This window comes from Trichechus manatus, unplaced genomic scaffold, assembly GCF_000243295.1.
Source record: "Trichechus manatus latirostris isolate Lorelei unplaced genomic scaffold, TriManLat1.0 scaffold00143, whole genome shotgun sequence".
Classification (NCBI taxonomy): domain Eukaryota; kingdom Metazoa; phylum Chordata; class Mammalia; order Sirenia; family Trichechidae; genus Trichechus; species Trichechus manatus.
This window is the reverse complement of record NW_004444079.1, coordinates 6,918,876-6,939,634: the sequence shown is the minus strand read 5'-3', so window position 1 is coordinate 6,939,634 and position 20,759 is coordinate 6,918,876. Positions and strand designations below refer to the sequence as shown.

Genomic DNA, 20,759 nt, shown 5'->3' with positions numbered 1-20,759 from the left:
AGCTTTGAGATGCAGAATTGGTGTCCCGGTCAGACTAAGTATAAACCAAAGACTCCAGCAGCCAGCTGCTTGACTCCTCTCCCTTTAATCACCAACTCCTTGTCAAGCGCCCGCCATGTCCCCAGTGCTGACTTTAATACAATGATATTGGCCCACAGGTCATGTGCATGGCCGCCAAGAGCTCCCTTTTCCTTCCCCTGCAGAGCGGGTCAGTATACCCAAGCGCTTCATTTTGGAAATATTTCCAAATGATACATGTGTGGCTGTGAATACGAATTTCACCCTCATGCTGAAGAACTCATGCTAGTTCTTCCTGACTAAGGAACGTGTATTTGGCATTCTGGTAAAAAGGTGCAGATATTAGTCTGAGGGATAATTTGAAAATGAAACAAAATGCCTTCACTTTAACAGAGTCTTTATACCTGTAGAATGGTAACCGCACGGTAGCTTTCAGGTTCTGGTCGATAGAATCAAAGAGAAGTGTCTCTGTGGAATAAGTCCACGGCAGTACAAGAATTACATTTCAAGTAGACAGAGGACATTGAAAGATTGCACCAATTAACACCCGCATATCACCTCAGGGTTCCAGTTGATGTATTTGGAGAATGCAACCAGGCCAAAACATTTGTGAAAACTCTCCTGAGGAAACAAGGACCATTTTCTCTCTCATACCAAATGAAGAACCCGGCAACTTATCAAGCTCTCACCAGGGCTGCTACTGGTGCCTTCTCATTTGCATACCCCATGGAACTCCAAATGCACGTGCGCAGCAAGTCACCACCTCACTTCTGCCTCAGTTCAGTGAGCTTCTTGGGTCCCTCCTCTGTAGGTTAATGCTCAAACTGGAGTCTCATGATAGAGACAATGAGGACAGGAGTGGGGACACAGGGGCCCCATGATCTGGAATAACTATACTAATGAATGATGAGGAGAAAGGGGTCATTAGACATTCTAATGCAAGGTTCACAAGGGCATGAGGTGTCTGTGTGCGCAGGAGCCCGAAGAGCTCCTTCCTAGTAGCAACCACTTCTTGGTAGCCATGGATAACCTTCTATCTTTTTAATCACCATCTGCCTCTATCCTGAATTATGGCTAACATATAAGGAACGCTTACTTTGCGCCTGGCACTTTGCTAAGCGCCGAGAGCTTTATCTCATTTTTCTCTCCTAACAACCCCTGGAGGTTGTGGTGGTCCCACCTTACACAGCAGGAGACCAAAGTCAGGTGGGTTGGGTCACTTGCCCAAGGTTTCACAATGAATAAATGGCGGAGTTGGGATTGAAACCCAGGCAGTCTCCTCTAGCCTGTGCTCTTGATCTCTACCCTGTCACTATGGCGCTCTTTCTACACGAAACGATAAATGAGTGCTCCCCATTGCTCCTTGCCTTCTGGCAAATCTAGATCTTCTGCCTGGATTCTGAGTATGGCCATGAGATTGACTCCACCCTATGTACCTACTTTGATTTCACTTTATTCTCTAAAACAAATGAGCAGGCTGGCTGGGCTTATTGCCTTCTACACCTTTGACTCACCTTCTCTCTAAACTAGATCCAGCTGGGTCCCAGCTCCTCCATGAAGCTGACTAGCCAGCCTTCACTTATGTCCTTTCTCTAAATATACACACACACACACACACATATATATATATATACACACATACATATATATGTATACACACACATATATATATATACACACACATACATATATATGTATACACACATATATATACATATACTCGCTGTGGCATCTATCACTTAGGATCAACTCTAGCTTTCATGTGCGTGTAACTGATGCCCCCAGTTAGCCTCTGGAGCCCACCTTACACTTCTGTGTCCCGCACAGTGCTGGGCATACAGCAGGTGCTGACTGACTGCGTATCTGATGAACTGAGTTTTACAGCAATGGGGTAAGAGACCAGGCCAGGACGGAAGTGACCGACATGGCATTCACAGCCGGTGGCTGGTCTGGAGCTTACCTTTTCTTTCATTGTCCAGCTTTCCCCATTACCTGACCAAGAGAGGAAAGGGGAACTCAGCCACAGCTGGGTCAGTGGTGGTGAAAGGGCACTTTGAGGCCGGTCAAATATTATCTGAGCTTTTATGAGGCCAGTCACCAGGAAGTGTAATCACTGCTCACTTCAGCCTGCAAGGCAAGAGGGACAACAGTAGACCGAATCCTGCTGTACACCCAGGTCTGAAAATCTCTGCAACCTAAAGAGTAAGTGAAAACAATCTCCTGTCGTCTGCTGAGCCAGTCCTCTGCAGATCACATCTTCTTTTTGTTAAAGGAGAGAGAACTTTAAATGAAGAAGGCAGAATGAATTGTCAAGACACGGAATCCCAAAGGAAGAGACAGGTGGAGTAGCCAACACAGGGAAATTGGTGGGGGTGGCGGGTGAAAGAGGGCAGTGAGGACAGGAGACAGATCCGAGAGGGGCCGCCCAGCTGGTGCACTGCTGCATCCCGCACACCTGCATAGATCGCTGAGTCGATGGTGAGGAGCCCACACTCAGCTAGAGCACCTGGCCCACCTGTCCGCTGAGAGGGTAGGAGAGAACAAGGACGGGAAGGATGAGCAGAGGAGGAGAGAAAGCAGTTCAGAGGCCCAGCCGGCAGTGTTTGCTAGCATCCACTGGCAGCGTTCCCGGCCCGGCCGCGCAAGGTCCTAAGGAGGAAGCTGGGACCAGCGGCCCCTCTCGTCTCTCGCGCTGAGGTGTCCACAAGAAGTCCAGAATGAGATTAGAGGATCACTTTGTAACATTAATTTTTTTATTAAGAAGACAGATATTTTATAGTACTTCTTTTTTTTTTTCTTTTTTTTGTAAAAATGGTATACATGAACCAATACAAAATGCGAATGGGAACATATGGATATGGAGTTTCTTACACTGTAACATTGTCTGTGTACACCTTAAAAACAGAACTGGCCTAAAGGGAAAAACCAGACGTCGGCGTGACTAAAGAACAAGCTTATTTGGCATCAATTATACATCCTTCATTATTTTATATTCCTTTAAAAAACACAAAAAACAAGTTTGTTCTTTCTTCACTCTAAAAAAAGTGATCAACCTGTACAAAGTAATACTCAACAATACATTTCAAACAGTGCACTGTATACTTAAAAAATACATAAACCAATATACAACTCAAATCCATAATTTCCTGTTTTTGCTTTGTTTTTATTATTATTATTTTTTTCCAATGTGTGGGGCCTACACTTCGCAATCTACCTGAGACGGAAAACACCAATCAAAACGCATGGACCTGAGACATGTCAACACTGTAAGCCATAAAGTTACATCAGGGACATTGCACTACTGTACACTGGTCAAAACAGAAAGATGGGACGCTCCAAAAATGAGATGCCAATTTCATGAGCAATGGTAGTTTTCTTTCTTCCTCCTAAAAATAACAACTAAAAAAGCCTTTCGACAACATGCTCAATGGTTCTCACCCTTTGATATGGTTAGACTATGGTCAGAATGGTGCTACGGCTCGGAATAGAGCTGCACGTTATAAAAAGTCATTGAGAGAGGGATGTTGGTTGTGGCTTTTTGTCTTGGTAAGTGCCTAGGGATAGGAGAGGGGTAAACAAAATGCTGCTCGATAATGGATTTTCTTTTACATACCAGTCCGTTCCCAAAAGGCCCCCATATTGCAGTGGTTCTATCAAAGGTTAAAATAAAGACAAGAAAAATAAACACGCTTTCAAATAACAAAGAGTTGACACTTTTTTCCCCTTAAATAAATCAGCGTAAGTTTTCCACAGAATGTAACAATAGTAAAAATGCACCTTGCAAAATCCAAAATTACTCACTGAAAATGTTATATAATATATATTTATATATATATATATAGAGAGAGAGATCTATCTTTTTTGATGCCATCCTTCCATAGGGGCTGTTACCGGGAGTCTGGAGCCTTACCACAACATATGGGAAGAGTTTAGTTTTCATCCTTCAGGACTACCTCTCGATTTCCTAGATGGTTCAGTGAAAATCCCCACATTTTGTTAAAAAAATGTAAATGGTAACTTGACTCCTCTACCTTTTCCCAAGGCTCCCCATCTCAGGTATGTTCAAGGTAACTTATTTTTAGTAGCTATGCACTATGGCGGCCATCAAGGGAGGATCAGTAATTTTTTGGCAGATGGTTCTTAAGGCGAGGAAAGAGGCCAAGGCTAGTGTATGAAAGGTAAAAAGATAAAAACACTCACATTTGAGTTTTGATTAAGTAACTGAAAATCCCTACATGCTGTTTTTCCACCTCTGCTCTGACCTTTCGAGAACTGAGATGGACGGCAGACCAGCGTGAGAACAATACCGGCCCTTCTTTTGTGCCTCCTGCCTTTGTCAAACCAAATCTGAAGGAATGAAAGTTTCACACAGATTTGAGTTGGAAATCCCAGCATGACAAATATCTGTAATATACAGTACACGCAGGCCACATCCTACTGCCTTCCTAACTAAGCACAAAGGAAAAAAAACAAAAAAAAATAACTTGTCCCGTTCAGTCATTCGCACACCACGTGGACTTGCTTTTCCTACAAATTAGTGAGAAGTAAGGCCGATTGGGAAAGGTGGATGGAATCATTCGGAACAGAAATAACCAGAGCAGAACTATCCCCCGCCCCCCACTTCCCCTCCTGTGGCAACTCAAATTTGTCCACTTATATAAAAGGAACAGACCGCACCTGTCAGGTCTGCTTAGGGCATTGAAAAAGGAGGAGCCCTTTATGCCCCAAACCTTTCTGGACAGTGTGGGGTATCTCTACTGAGCCGTCTACAGATACAGAATTTAAGACAGATCCAGTCTCATTGTGACACACCTCACTTGCGATAACCCTGCACAGTAATGTAGTTTCCACAGCAAACAATAATTTCTGAATCACAGTCTAATTTTCTAGTCTTCACTGCTCTAAGGACCTGAAACACGGGCAGCAGCAAAGAGTTCGCATTGTTTGTTCACTCAAATCTTTACGACAACAGAGAAGAATGCATTATGGATACACTAAATTTTGAATTATGAAACCTAAACTGTGCTGGTTCTCCTTTTATGAAACTGAATTTTGAACAGAAAGCAGTTATTTTAAAAACAAAAGAAAGTCAAAACAGTAACAACAACAAAAAAAGGGGAGAAGATTCTAAGGAATCCCAGCAGGCAAATTCCAATATAGGAGATTTTGGAACAAATTCCAAAATTGTTTGGGAAAAATAAATGTGCATAAAGGAAGAAAAAAGAAATGCAACAAACGAACAAAAAACAAGGCACAGAATTTTCTGCAATCTACCTAAACTAAACCCAAGTATCCAAGTTTGACTTGGTAGGAAGAAATAACAACTGAAAAAAAAAAAAAAAAAAAAAACCCAAACAAACAAAAAAAAGAGGTGTCAAACAGCAGAGTGTACTTTCAAAGAGCATTTTTTTTTTTTTACATAGCAAATCCCAAGTCTTCCCAGTCTTGCACCTTTCCACCCATTCATAAAAAAACACACGAATTTCTCGCAAGTTCCAATATCACTGTCTCTTTATCATCTAAATAGGGCCAGTTGGACACCTCATGGAAACAAAAAGGCTGATCTAGATGAAGTACTCTTTCTTTTCTTCAGAGTTGTTCTGTCCTCCTTCTGCATTGATTATAGCTGTGTCTGCGTCTGCTGCGTCATCGGCTCCTTTGGCTTCATGAGTGAAGTATGTACCTGAAAGATGAAGGGGTAAAGCACCGTGACTGTCTGATGGCCTCTGTATAAAGTGGTACAGAGATGGCAACTTGCTTTATGGCCATCATCAGCCGAAGTGGTGTGCAGGCAGCAGAGGGGAAAAAACAATTGGAAGAAGAGAGGGGGGAGGGTGAGACAAATGGGGATCCGGGGGTTCCAAAGGCACCACTCCAACTGAACCGCTGCGATATAATTCAGCAAATGAGACATTAGAGCAGTGATTATGACCAGAGGATGTCAGCAGAAGAAGACGTGAGTGGGAGCTAAAAATGCAGAAAGCTGGAGAGCTGCTGACTAACGTGTAAACAGTAAACACCCAGGACCAATGACCAGCTATGAGCACATCCATGGTTAAAGACCAAAGCAAGGAAGAGCAATTAGCCAATAAATGAATTAGGGCCCTCATGATGCTTTTATCGTCATCTCAAATCATTTCTTTGAACCAGAGTCTCTTGTCCTCATAAATCATTAATGTCTAGTCATAAGTGAGAATGTGCTTGAACTTGCACAAGTATGTTTGATTTTCTTATGCCTTCCGTTTCAGAGTGGAGTTGCAGATCAAGGTTGCACTATCCAGATTGATAATAAGGCTTAGGATCTGTCTTAATGAACAAGTGATTCTCTCTCATAATGTAGTTCTAACCTGGACCCGGATTCATGGATTTGCTAATTGGCACAACCACTTTATCGTGACAATAAACAGAACATTACAAAGTTGATATCACTTTCATTGCCAAGTCCCAACAGTTTAAATGGAGAAAGACAAGGACTGTACCTCCTATGGTATATAAAACCAAAAACCAAACCCATTGTTGTCGAGTTGATTCCAACTCATAGGAGCCGCTGGTGGATTCAAACTGCTGACCTTTTGGTCAGCAGCTGAGCTCTAAACCACTGCACCACCAGGGCTCCATTATGGTGTATAGGTAGAGCTTAAACTGTCCTCTCATAATCAAACGACCTTCTTCCCAGTGTATACTGTATTCTTAAAGATTCTTAGATTTTAAAAAAGGCTGATACATTTGCTATCTTTTCAGGTTTTCAAAGTGACAAATCTGAGAAGGCTGGCAGTCAAAAGCTTTCTTCCTGGATCCTGCTTTCCCCTAGAGTAATACACATGTCCTCTTCCCCTGGCCGTCCACAGCCACTGCCCAGACTTTGGCCCTGGCCTCTGGCCTTACCTTTCTGGCTCTATCAGGCGCCACACGGAGAGGCTGGGAGTCTCGGCCCAAACAGACTGCCTCCTGAGTGCGGGCGGAGGGTGAAGTACGGATAGCTCCCGGAGTCCCAAACTGTTTTATGCTCGAGCAGGGCACTTGGTATCCTAGAGGCAGTTGCCAAGGACCCTGGGCTTCCTTTGCTACTCTTAAGAAACTTTCCTCCTAACCCAAGTTCTAAAATCAAGCAGTCTGCAAGCGCCTCCAATGAATACTACATGAAATCCCCCAAGCTCATTGCACAGTGCTTGAGAAAAATAACTGAGAGAGACAAGGGCGGACAAAGAAAGGGAAGAATAAATTACCAAAAGGGGAGAAGAGGATCAGAGCAGCATGGGGCAGGGAGGAGGAGTGTTGGAAGAGATGATTGCCCATCCAGACTGCATAGCTGATAAGTGTGATGATTAATGGCAATTTAAATCAATTGCACCGATAATTTTAAAAATACATATTTATGTGGCTTTTACGCCCAAAGATCTTCTTTAACCTGGGCACATCCAACCAAGGAAGTATTCTTTATGTTGCGACCAGATTACACCGAGTTTGGGGCCGGGGAGCGGGGCTGGCCCACCAGCCTTCTAGTGACAGTAGGATCTGGGTGAGCCTTTTCCATGATGCTCTTTTTGAAGTTTCACAACACACCTTGCACACCAGCCCCTACTTTATAATTTTTAGCCTATCCCCAGTTACGGACTGTAGAATAACAAATCTACGAACTTTATATTTAGAGAAAATCCAAATCAAAGAGTGCTACTCATCAACTCTAGGAGTCCTAATCAGCAGCTGCTCAGATTTCTGTGTTTCCCCCCACCCTCTCCCCTCCCAGCTACAGGAATCAAACAGGCTGGGTGGCCACATAAACTAAGCTGCCTATCAAGGACAACCTTCCAAAGACCTCTGGGAAGGGGCTGTGGTGGCACGGAGCCTCCTGCCTCTAGAGCACCTTGCTTACCTTTATGTCTGGCAAAATAGCGTCCCAGAATGATGAGCAAGCAGAGCATGGCAAACACCACCACGGCCACGACGCCGCCGATCACAGCGTGATCCACTGCCCGTATCGAGCCTTCTTCGCCTGCTCGAGAATCTGTTGGAATCAGAAGAGGAATAGGGATGTGGAGCTCATTACAAGATACCAGAAGCCCTGGCGACACTGCCTCCAGGGTCAGAAGGTCGCCTACTTTAATGGAGGAGTCAGAGAGAACAATCGAGATGGATCAAGTTACACAGAGGGAACAGACTACCTGTCCAGTGCTGAATTGATCTATTCTCCCCACAAGGCAATTTCATTATAAGCAGCATAGCAGCACTAATGCACGTGGAACAAGCTTAGGGAGACAGGGAGGGAAGAAGTAGTCTATACGGTCCTGAGCTAGTCTTAGCCTTCGCTCTGTCTACCTCCAGCTGCAGACCCTAATTAAGGACACTGACCTAACTATTTAAGGGCATTCCACATGGCACCTCCAGGCAACCACAGGAGCTGTGGCAGGGACAACAGAGTGCCTTTCTATAGATGCCCAGTGACTTACTCCCTTCCACGCATAGGAAAAGTAAGGCGCTCACAAGCCACAGCTGCCTAGAGATAAAACAAGGATTATAAGACTAGAGGCAAATGACATGCTTGCTACATTTAGGATGGATGAGAGAGTAAGCCTCAATCTAAAACCTAAAAACCTATTTCAAAAAGGACAGCAAGGAATAATTGTACATTGCCACAGTTTTTATTTTATTTATTTAACACCTCCCAGTGCAATTAATTTTCTTTTATAAGTATCACTCCCTCGGGATGTCTTCTTCCAACTGAGGAACGACATGTTTGGCTGGGGAACAACTCCAAAATGAACCCAGAATGAGCTATGGCGATGTAGAATGGATGTATGGCAGTGTAAATAATTTTAATTTAGGAATGTGGCTACATCACCCCTTGTTGAAATCCTAATGGCACCCGAGATTTATAATGTAGTAAAAAACAATTATTCTCCCGTTGATTAATACATTAACATTTTGGAATGGAAGCTAAACCATTGTCTTTTTTTTTTATTGAGTCAAGTACGACACCTCCATTAAAATGATTTACTAGCTGTACCTTACAATTTAAGCACAGCAGCAACAGAAACGGTAAAAATCTTTTAACTTTACATGATTTGTGAAGTCATATGTGAAGGATTTACCATTTAAATCTTTCAGTACAAGAAGCACATGGCCTATAAATCTGTCCCCCTTGCAGTTGCTGGACGCCTTAGAGAAATGCATTTCACCAGGAAGACTGAGAGTGCAGATTCAAGTCAATTTTTAAGAAAGATTTATCTCTGCCTCTCTCCAAAGAACAGAGCAAATCTCTGAAGCCTCCACCTCTAATAATATTTGAAGTTTATCGATCAAGTGTACAGATCCGTGACAGCTAAAGGTAATGGTGCTCTTTTGAGCCGAAACCTGATACAACACTTTCAGCAGGAGGGCATGATTTACACTTTCTATCGATATTTCCAATTCCGCTCTGAGATTAAGCACTGAAGGATGTGGGGAAATAGGTCGTGACTGAGGGTTCCATGAAAAGTGGTTTAACTAAAATAATTTAAATTTAAAAAAAAATGAAGTATTTAAAGTGTTTCATTAAGTTACCTTTGAAAGGACTAACAAAAAAAAAAAACCCTCCTCACCAAAAAACCAAATCCAAACAGAAATGCCAAATACAAGGCAGCAGCAGGTCACCTGGGACAACAGGATGATGGGAGTTTAATTGGGGGATGGAGATGGGTTGGAGGCAGAGTGCACCGCAGCCAATTAGCCCGCTTCGTGATGTGCGAGCCCCTCCAGCAACATGTCTAATAAGCTCAACTGGAAACGTGGTGGAGAGGATCTCCCTGCTCAGCCAAAAGTGTTGCCGAGTGCAGATGCTACAGCCTCCATCGTCTTGAAAGTCATGTCCACAAGGTGCAGCTCAGCCGTGGAAACATTTTTTTTTTCTCTTAAAGACAACAGAGCTTGTGGAAGGGGAGTGCTCCCCGTGTGGTGCTGCTGGACACGGGGATCTGCTGGAGGACAGTGCCTTCCATGCTGGAGACTCTCACCCCAACAGCCCAAGTCCCAAATTGTTCACAGGGGGACTGAAGTAACAGAAAAGCTGGCAAGTTGTGTTTTCCTCAGGGAGCTGTCAAAAAAAAGGATCTTGTGGGAAGGCGAATTAACTGATTTCCGATTGCCATGAGCTCCAGACCTACGGAAAATTATGTGTCTTTCAACTAACTCCATATGTCTCAGAACTGGGTGAAGAAAACAACGGGATACTAGAAGTGGAAGAGAGGGTAAAGTCAGGGACAAGAGGCAATGGGGGGAAGAGAGGGCCATCTTGGGAAGATCGAGAGCAGAGAGAAGCTTGGAGAAGCCGTTCAAGGCACAGACCTAACCCACTGGGGGAAGGCACTCTCATGTCCACTGCTAAAAGACTGCCTCCTAAATGCCCAGGTGCAGGAACATTCTAGAAGCCTAAGAAGAGAAAGCCAGTGAGAGAGAGAGTAGCTCTATGATAAAAAAGAGGAAATAAACAGACCAAAAAAACCCCTGCAAAAACCAAAAACCGACACAGGGAGTGTATCTGTAAGATTAATTTCTTGAGCCAAAACTATTCATTTGACCTTTGCTCCCCATGAATTTAGAGCTAACTATGCACAGGGCTTTTTCTTTTTTCCCCCCTGCACTTAGCCCAAATTAAATACCTCGGTTCTAGTTATCTTCCCCGCCCTCAAGGGCACACATATTTTACAGATACTTATTTATAAGGGTAATCTCTCCAGCTATCTTCTGATACTCACTTTGATCAGAAAGTTTACTACCACCAGTTAATCACCGAGACATTTTTCCTGCCTTCAGTTACTGCAGACGGACACAGAAGGTAGCTGATGTTTAATTTACAGGGAACATTGCCAGTTATGAGCTCTTCGCCACCTCTTCCCACCCCACTCTGTCCTCCTGGGTTTACTGTGGCAGGCATTAATAGAGTTGTGCCCATTCACTGGTGCCCCTGTCATGGCTCGGCCTCCCCTGTGAAGAGCAGTACCCTTTCCAGGCTCAGCTTGCTTTTCCTCTTTCGCTTCCACGTGTGGGATGGGTGGAAGTTTTTACTGTGCTGTGGGCTGGCCCAAGGGTGGGGGGTACGGGGTGAAAGCTGGTTACTACACTGGATAAGAACTGCCGCAGTTACGATATGAAGCAATAGCACAGGGCATTACACAAAGAGGCATTGGGCTAATGGAGCAGGATGGAAACTGGAAGAATACAGACTATCAAAAGGGAACATGGCTCTGACAAAGCCCATCAGCCACTTACCTATTCCACTCACAAGGCAAGAGCTCTGACTAGTTTCTTGAGAAATTACTTCTAAGTGAAAAACTTGGGAAAGTCTAAGTCAACCACTCCTCCTGCCGCTGCTCTGCCAGAAGGGCCAGATCCTTCTACTGTGGGGACATCCTCCCACATTTCGGGCTCCTTTCTGAATCAAACACAGAAGGAAACCAAAGAGCTGAATTCTACAGCTGCCACAGCTTCTGAATTGAAAGATAAATGTGTGCACGTAAAACTCTTCTAAAAATGCCCGGTCTTCAGGCAAATGGACGTCTCTCTGGTTTAGAAGGTAATGTTTTCTTGTTCCCTAAGAGGCTGTAATTGTGCCTTTCACTTAGTAACAGGTGTAATAAGGTTCATATTCTGGGACTGAGCTTTGTCCCATCATTAACGCCATGCTTCTGCTTGGTGGACGCTGAGAGCATAAATGTCCTCTCAACCTTGAAGAACCAAGCAAGCATGGGTAGCACAGCCCAACTAGAGTTAAGAATCTCATCCGAATTATTTCACATATGACCTCAAGGAAATGAGGCCCAGTCATCTGATGAGTCTGGTTCTTAGGTGCCTATTGCACATGATGGGAGGTGCTCATCACTACTCACGATTGTGCTACAATCCTCCCTGCCCGTACTGTCACCTGGCAGCCATTTCTATGGCTCTGAGTGTGACAGAAGCTTCAGGACAGATACCTTATAAGCTGTTTAGTATTTGTGAGTTAGCTTTTCTTCTGGCAAAAAGCTGGAGCCACTTGGCTCCAGGTAAGAGTTTACAAGCTCCTTGCAGAATGTTAAGTTGCCTACTACTACTTGGGTCATGGCTTCACCCACCCTGGGCTCCCTTTAGCATCTTAGAAATTACAAGGACAAAAAAAAAAAAGAAAAAACACTTCAAAGAAACTCCCAAGAGTGATGCCCATACTGCTCCTGTTTCTTTACCTTGGTCCAGCTGACCAGGCTTGATCCATGGCATGGGCAATAGGAAAGGGGAGTTCTAAAGGAGAAAGTTCCCTAGGGCCTGACAAGGAAGGTGACTCCTCCGTCTCTACTTACTTCCCTTCCTCTAACTATTTGCCAGAGTCCTTCCTGGTGCAGCGCTCTGGCAGCCCCACTGCCTGTGTTTAGCAGGGCTCTACAACAGATCCTGATTTCTGTGGCTACTTTACCACCTGGCATGGGATGTGCAACATAAACTGCCATGCGAATGCCATAATCATGGATCTGTGACAAGCCTAGAAGGCTCTGCTGCCAAAGGCAGGGATCCATGGATAACCGAGGAATGGCCGGTATATCCCAGACAAGCTTCTGACAAATAGGGACTTTGGCAGAGGAAATCACTGAGCAGAAACCTCACAGCAACTGTAGACTGCCCACTTGGAAGCCCAGGGCTGCACAGGGTCTGAGGTCAGTCTTTTTCCCACAAGGACACCACGTTTTCTACCCGTGAGGCAGTGGAAGCATGATGTAGGGATACACGGTAATATAAGGCACAGGGTATGACATCCACATTGAGCTGGCTTTCCTGAACATTTTCAAAACATCCCCAGCTCAGGCTTTAAAGCACATTTAGCAAAACTTGGGGAGAGCTATACACTCAAGTGCAGGTATTTATACTTTTCATAGGTTACTAACTACCTTAGGTTTCCCTTAAACATTAATACTTAAAACATGGGGTAAGTTCTAAGGCATTGAGTCCTCCTATTTCTATTTATTGGACAATTTAAATACTCATCCTTCTCCAATTCCCTCATTCATGGATGACTGGAGAAAAAGTTAGAATTGCTGAATTTTTGCAACACTTCTGTCACGCAGTTTAGTTTTAGTCTCTTTCCTGGACTGAGGTCTTGCTGGACAAGTCGGTTGATTTAAAAACTCTTAAAACAGGTGTTTATAATGGAGATGCCACCTCCAGCTTCCTAGGGCTGTAGGAATTAGGCTATCTCAGAGCAGGCTTAATGACTATGTCATTTGCTACTTCTTGCTAGAAGAAGTAAAAAGCCAGACTGGATTTTCCAAATCTGAGGCAAAAACAAAATCTGACCTCAAAAAAGAAAAAAACTGGCACCATCTGAAAAATGTAGCTACTCATTCTTATCACCTATTGTGGCTCCCGTCTATGGCAACACAAATAAGTGTGCATTTTAAACAGCACAACTTTATTACTGAAGGGCAACAAACTGAATGGCATGCGCTGACAAAATGCCACATTATTTGCTAATCCTAATATGTTATTCTTCTTTAAGATTTGCTTTTCTCAGCACCAATTCAATTATAGATGCTACAAATCCTTCTGACATTTAATTCCCTCTTGTCAGAGAGTAGTAAATGTATACAGTACCTGCACAGCTTTCCCATTAAGATGTTAATATATATTGGAGCACGCTAGCCTCTATGCAGCATAACTTTCTTTTCTTTCTTCTTAGAAAGTGGAAGGGAACGAATAAATGTAAGGGAAGAAAATCATGAAGATTCCCATCCAGCATCCCAGGCAGCTAGTTCTACCCTTCAGCTGCATTTAATTCTACCAATGTAACTGCAACTATACTAACATTTCAAAGGGACTATGTTAAGCTACTTAAAGGAAAACTGCAGTGATCATCATCATCATGCCATTCAGAGCTCGATAAGCGTTCATTTAAATTAGAAGTACTGCACACAGATTTTGGCTGTGTGCTGTCACTAGTTGGTGATCAGGACTCAGGGCTTTCTTAAGGCATCGCCATGAATGTCACACTGCCTACGGCCGTTCTCCAGGAACAGGCCCAAACGGGACGCAGGCAGAGTTAGGCTCTCATCTCTTGCCTGGCCCAGTGGAAAGTGCATGGGGCTTGCAATGAGATCTAGGTTAGAAGCTGGGCTTCAGTACTTCTGTGTGACTTCAGGCAAATCAATCAGCCACTCTGAGCCAACGAGCACAATGATACACTTCAGAGGGCTGCTTAGAAATGTCAATGTGTTGTGGAATATGAAAGTGCCTATCTGGCTCAGGGCTCAGCAGATCAGAGGTTCTCTGTAGATGTTTGCCAAATTTAAATCCATTACCTTACAGCCCAAGGAAGGGCTTCATTCCTATTGTTATCACTGGCCCAAGGCTCTCTGGAGGCAGGGGTTGTACTGCATACTCAGCATTGTTCACAGATGGTAGGATGCCCAATAGGTAGATGCTGAATTGCAGTCAACTCATCACAGTATAACTAAAGGCCTTGCTGTCTTCTGTGGCTCATGGGTGTGGCAGCTGAAGGCCACCTAGTCCGAGCTGTCATTCAGTTACACCATTTGAGTATCAGGATATTAAAAAAGCGTTGTTAACTAAATATGAGAACAAGTGTTTTTGTTTTATTTTAATGTTGATCTTTTTCCCCTCTCAAGTTACTTGATATAGTTAATTTGACTTAAAGGGGGAAATGACTTTGATGCAACAGGATGCAAATCCTCCCAAGGCATTTCGAGTCACCAGAGACATATGCGGGCACATTTATAAGTCCCTCTACTCATCTGATAACAAGAAGGCAGAGGTGTGACTGCGTTTTCCATTTTAAGCAGCAGGAAGGCACTGAGGATGATACCAGAGTTTTCCTTAAAGAAGTAGACACCTGATAAAGAGGACGGAGTTGTAAAGTATTTCCAAACATACATTTCCCACTAGAATCTCTCTCTGGAGAAAGATGCTTCAGTGGATCTCAGGCATTTGGGGGTGTGAGGAGGATGGATTAATGAACATGGTGAAGTCACCCCAAAAGCAGTGTCCAACCTGTAGAACTGGAATTCTCACTTTGCTGTAGCCTGCCTCCCTTTCTCGTTTGGAGGAGAAGTTTCTGTTTGATGGTCTCCTTCCTCCCCATAGGAGGAAAAAGTCACATGTTGGATTATGTGAAAGATCGGCAATGCCAGGAAGTTCAAACTCAGACTGGGGGAAATCATGAACAAGCTGGCATTGGACCCAATACAATTTTTCAGTCTGTTGCCTTGCACAAACCTACATTTTAAAATAAGAGAATCTACATGTTTTAACCCTTTTCAACCCACCACTTTTCCTTGGCATTTAGGACCATCTCAGAGGAAAACGTCCCTTAATTTAGGAGAGTCAGTGGGGACAATAGCACTAAAAACATCAGAGATTAGATCTTCTGGAAGGGGAAAGGGCTTCGTTTAATGCTGGAGAATGGCCTTCCAGGTCACTCAGCACACAGCTCTACGCTTGATGGGCTGCAGAGAGCTGAGTTCCCGCGCCTCATTTCTGAGGGCACACACTGAGTTGATGAGTTTGAAAAGGGACCAAGAGGAAAAGGATTCCCATGAAAGAAGATCCAGAGCAAAGGGAGCTACAGATTTCATTGGTGAGGGATAACCATTCTAAACCAAAGTCCTCTATTCCCTGTAAAAGCAGAAAAGACCGGTGTTCTAATTCTGACTCCTGAGTAAGATACTTCATCTCTTCAGCCCATTTCCTAGTTTGTAAAAACAGACTAACAACCCTTCCATAACAATCTCACAGAGTTTTCATGACAATCTCCCCAAGGCTGGCTCTTTCTTGTCACTCAGCTATTTGTCTGAAGGGCATTCCCTGATGAGCTTTTCTAAGATGGCCTCCAGGCCACCACCTCCTGCCCGCCCCAGTCACTCACTTTCACTTTTTTCACAGCAGTTATCACTGTCCAAAATGATCTTGTGTTTCCAGCCTATCACCCCCATTAGAGTATAACTCTGAGAGGAGGGGTCTTGGCACATAAGATCCACAGCTGCTCAGCTCCTAGCTGGCCTTGCTCACTGCTGCATCCCTAGCGCCCAGCCCTGAGCATAGGAGACAGAATGAGTTCAGAAACTTTTGTTGGATGAATAAAGACCATAAGATAATTAATATGCATGAAAAAGCTATCTCACCTATAAAGCCCTATACAAACACAAGCTACATAATACTACAGATTTATGGGCCAAAGCTTGAGCTGTTTTTCTTTTTTTAATCATTATTGTTATCATTATTACTATTCTACCATGGAAATGAAACAGCTTGTTTACCAAATCTGGGCCACACTTTATGCGAGGCCAGTTAGGAAAGAGTCCCCCAGAAATGCTGTGTCTATGGACAGTTTCCTACACACATTTCAAGCAAGTCCAGTCAGGCTTTAGGACATTCACAGGAACCAGACGGCCACATACACTCTCTCTCACCCCAGAACTAGTAATCTGGATTCAAAGCCCTGTAAGTGCCTCTATGATCTAAATTTGGACTGTATTTTGAGCTCATATTTCTTTTGTAATCCATTTGTGAGACTATAGTTGGTTTACCTAGATTCCTTCTTACCACTTAGGAATGGCTATCAATGTCATTTTAGAATTTGCCCTCCACCCATAGTTCCTGTGAATTGTGAGGGAGATGTAGGCTTTTTCTGGTTTGTAGGGCAAGAGGTGAAAACATGTCTGGGGAAAGTAGGACAGCTCTGGAATTTGTCAGTGCCTTTGCTTCAAAAGCAGAAGACGGATGGGTTGCTTTGATTGTGCTGGAGGGCCCTTCTCAGGCTCACTGTGTATTTACCACCACACTCCACTAAACAGTCCCGAAGGACCTTCCATTGCTGAAGGGAGAGAGGCAGTTGGAAACATTTTTTAGAAGTTTTAAAATAAAATAGAAGGATAAATATGCTTAAAGCTATTCTATTCCACATGGGTGGCAAGAACCACCAGCTGTCACCAGGGAACAGCAGACGTAATTGATAAAACAATTCAAAACTCTTGTGGATCTGTCATCAATAAAGTTAACACCCTAAAAGTAAATGAAAGGGTTCAAAGTAGAACTGGATAAGCTCTCTAGGTCTGCCAATAATTAAATCACTGAACTACACACACACATATTTTCTTAATGCTGATTAAAGAGGAAGATCAGCTGGGTAACTTGCTTTGCTGGGTAAGGACTTTGCACCATATGTTGCTTATGAAAATATCATTAACTGACGTAGCACTGGTGAAAGGGGGGAAGTAAGAGGAAAAGGAGGCGAGTAGAGAACAGGTCATTGTTATTTTAAAGGAAATTCAGTACATAACATTTATCCATAATATGGAAAGGATGAAATTTCTGCCCAGATGCAGCAGAGAATGGATGGCAATATTATTCATTACCACAGTTTAGCATTAAATGTGCAACACCTACTCTAATTTATTGATGGACCGTTTAAGACGGGTTTTAACCTGTTTGTCTTGTATTATAATTGAATTCAGTCTCTAGGCTACAGAAATTTGAGAAGTTCATCCTTTCTCAATCAATATGCTCCCCTTCAGTGACCCATTTCAAGACAGCTTCATAAAAAATAATGTATTTTGTTTTAATAAATTTAAACACTATGACAGCTGCTCAATTTTTATTAGTTTTTTTTTTTTTTTTCTTCAGATGTCTCTTTGCGGCAGAGGGAAGCCAAGCTCACAATCAATAGTAATTGATTAATCAGCATCCCCTTTGAACAAAGGTGCTAATCAGTTTTTGATTAGTTCATCAAACCAGATGCAAAGGCAGCCCAGCCCCAGCCCGACAGTTCACCTGTGTTCGACATGACTTACAGCTCCTGAGCAATATATTACTGCAGCGTTCCTGGAGGGAGTGGGGATGGGGAAACAACTTAATTATTAACTTAAATGAATTATTATTAACACAAACAGTTGTTGGTTTATTGCTCCTGACTTGGAGGTGATTGATAGAACAGCAGCAAAGATGCCTCTGATGCTGAGACCCGGAATATCCCTAATGGATGATACTGATGGAAGGAGTAGATGGCTGATTTAGTCACATTTTCCTAAAGAGGAAAAAAAGTACTTTTGCATAGTGGAGTGACCCTCACCTGGCTAATAAGCCAAGAGGGATCAGGGCCAACCCAGTCCAGGAGAACTTGGTCCTTTCTTAGTAACTCTTTGAGAAGATCAATTGCCATGGCCACTGTGTCAGAGTCGTTTTCTTTAGGGTCAGGATAAGGACTGAGCTCATCTACAACCAGGAACACAAGCAGAGGTGGTTTACTGCCAGCATTACTGTGTATGCAGGGAAAATGACTTAACCTTAGTATAAAAGAAAATCAGGTTTTTTTTTTTTTTTTTGCAACTTTTCTAAATACATCACAAATAATGGTGAGGTAAAATGAAACACTCACTCCCTTGATGGGCTGGCTTTCTTTCAAGCTACCTTCTATTTGTTAGAAGCCATCTTTCTATTTAGTTATCCTTCTATTTATTAGAAGCTATCCTATTTGTTTATCTAAAGTCTTCAGATATGAAGTTCATTTATTCATCCAACAACCATCTACTGAGCACTTAACTACGTGACAGGCGTAGACAGGTGCTGGGCATACAGCAGTGGACAAAACATATCTGGCCTGCTGGAGCTCACATTCTGTGCAAAATCTAACAGCTAAGCTAAACCTGGGACACAGGGCATAATAGCAAATGAAAGGCATCCCTGAGGTTTGACAGAAGCACATGTTGTTTGTTGTTGTGTGCCCTTGAATTGATTCTGACTCATAGCCCCTATAGGACAGGGTAGAACTGCCCCATAGGGTTTCCTAGGCTGTAATTTTTATGGGAGCAGATCGACAGGTCTTTTCTCCCGAGCATCAACTGGTAGGTAACAAACGCTGACCTTTCAGTTAGCAGCAGAGAGCTTAACCATTGTGCCACCAGGGCCCCTTTGACAGAAGCCCACAGTAGGCAATAAATTTATTAAATTTTGGAACACTGGGCAGTAATATTCTCTCACTAGGTAAGACCTAGAGTCAAGGGCTGAACCTGACAACCAGCTATTCGAGGGAGCTGCAGGGAAACCTTTTCAGGAAGGGGCCATATGGAGCCCTCCGTTCTAACAGGCTAGAGTGAGCCCTGCAATTCTATGCCTTACAGTCTCGATCACAGTGACAAGGAAGGGGACTTCATTATTAAGAAGTGACTGATCAGAATGTTCATGAAGCTGTAGCTGGTTGGCAGTGAAGTCCCACAACATCATGGGAGCTCATATAATTGTTTAGCTCTGACCACTTTATGTCTCCTCCCTCCCTCCTTTTTAGGATATGCTTCTTATTCTGGATTAGTAACACCTAAATCCTGGAATCAAGCATGAAACCTACTTTTGCAAGAGTTCAGTGTGCTGTGAAAAAGGTCTGAGGTGGATAATTAGTTTACACCATGGTGGGTGACAAAACAATTGCCCCCCTTCCTCCCTGTTCCTCCCTACCCCCACCCCCACCTTCTGAGATAACTCTGACATGGCTTTTCTAGTCTATTCCACAGAAGTAGACAGGTTTTTTTTTTTTTTTTAACAATCTCGTCACATAATCCAACATCCTTCAAGTGCTTTGTAATACAACAATCCTGAATCATTATAGATTTAGGACATAAAAATTATTTTAAGCCACTGAACACAAAGTGGCTTTAGTCCAACCCCAAAGATAACTTGCCCTCCTCTGCACTGATAGCATCAACCACAATCTGAAATACAAATACCACTACCACCGGGAAGAAAGATGGGTGGTGGAGAGGAAGAAAGAACGTTAGTAAAAAATGTGTTTTTCTTTAGTCTTAAAATCCACATTCACTAATGGATTGCTCAGCAAACCAAACGGCCGCTGAGTAGAAGTGGACAGAGCCCCCACAGGTTGGACACTGCAGTGTCTTACCTAGTGACTAGCCCTTACCTGAGAGGTCCTCACTGTCCAGTTCTTCTGCGGAATTGGGCAACTGAGTAAGGCCTTACAAGTAAAAACAAATCATTTTTCTTTCCATTCCTCGAGGGACATAAACAAAACACTTAAGAACTGAGGATGAGTTTCTTAAAAAAAAAACACGAGCCAAATCTCTTGCTATCGCTCTCTTTTTTGGATAGCTTAAATGTATTAATCCACAAGTACATTTCTCCAATCATTTCATTTTATTACTGATAAACAATCAAGGCAGAAAGATTCCTCAGTCTCCACTGTTCAAAGCACATGAAACATGAAGGTGAATGTTTAAAGTCACTCATTCATAACAGCATGCAAAAAGAAAAAATAAATCAAGCCTGATTGTTAGCTGTCGATGCTCTGACATATTTCTTTAATACAAGTGCATTTAGATGTTAACATACTGATGTATGTTTTATTTCACATTTTACTGTATTGAAATCCTTTGCCAATACTGACAAATACAGCTCATTATCAATTTATGATGATCTTGGATTACATATTTCAAAATGGTACAGCATCTGTTAACTGCAGATTGCAGGTTATGCCTTCATCAGAAAATCTGATTCGCAAAATGATTTTTTGAAAAAGAGAATTTCATAAATCAATGGTAGTCCTGAAAAATAAAACCCTCAAAGCTGAAAAAGCAGTTAGGTCAGGAGATAATCAAGTGGGTGCTTACAATGCCTATATCCACATCCCCACCGATGCTGGCCTGCTGTGATGGTTCTCAGCTAGCTCTGATTTGAATTAAAAGAGGTGAAGAGGGAAGTACACAAACAATGGGAGGCTCAGC

The 20,759-nt window shown here is 43.1% G+C and overlaps 1 protein-coding gene across 2 annotated transcripts in view; it reads right to left on the bottom strand.

The window, feature by feature from the left end:
• The window catches only part of CADM1 (cell adhesion molecule 1), a 386,692-nt gene that overhangs the window by 1,707 nt on the left and 364,226 nt on the right, over window positions 1–20,759 (bottom strand). Inside the window, exons 9-10 of one of the 2 annotated variants that reach the window (XM_004385690.3) lie at window positions 7,892–8,023; window positions 5,460–5,701 (exon numbers count right to left, since the gene is read on the bottom strand). In XM_004385690.3, the coding sequence (XP_004385747.1) occupies window positions 5,583–5,701; window positions 7,892–8,023 (251 nt within the window). In that variant the 3' untranslated portion in view covers window positions 5,460–5,582. Of the gene's footprint in view, window positions 1–5,459; window positions 5,702–7,891; window positions 8,024–20,759 lie in introns of those variants that run through there. The other variant, XM_012558183.1, reaches the window with a different exon arrangement.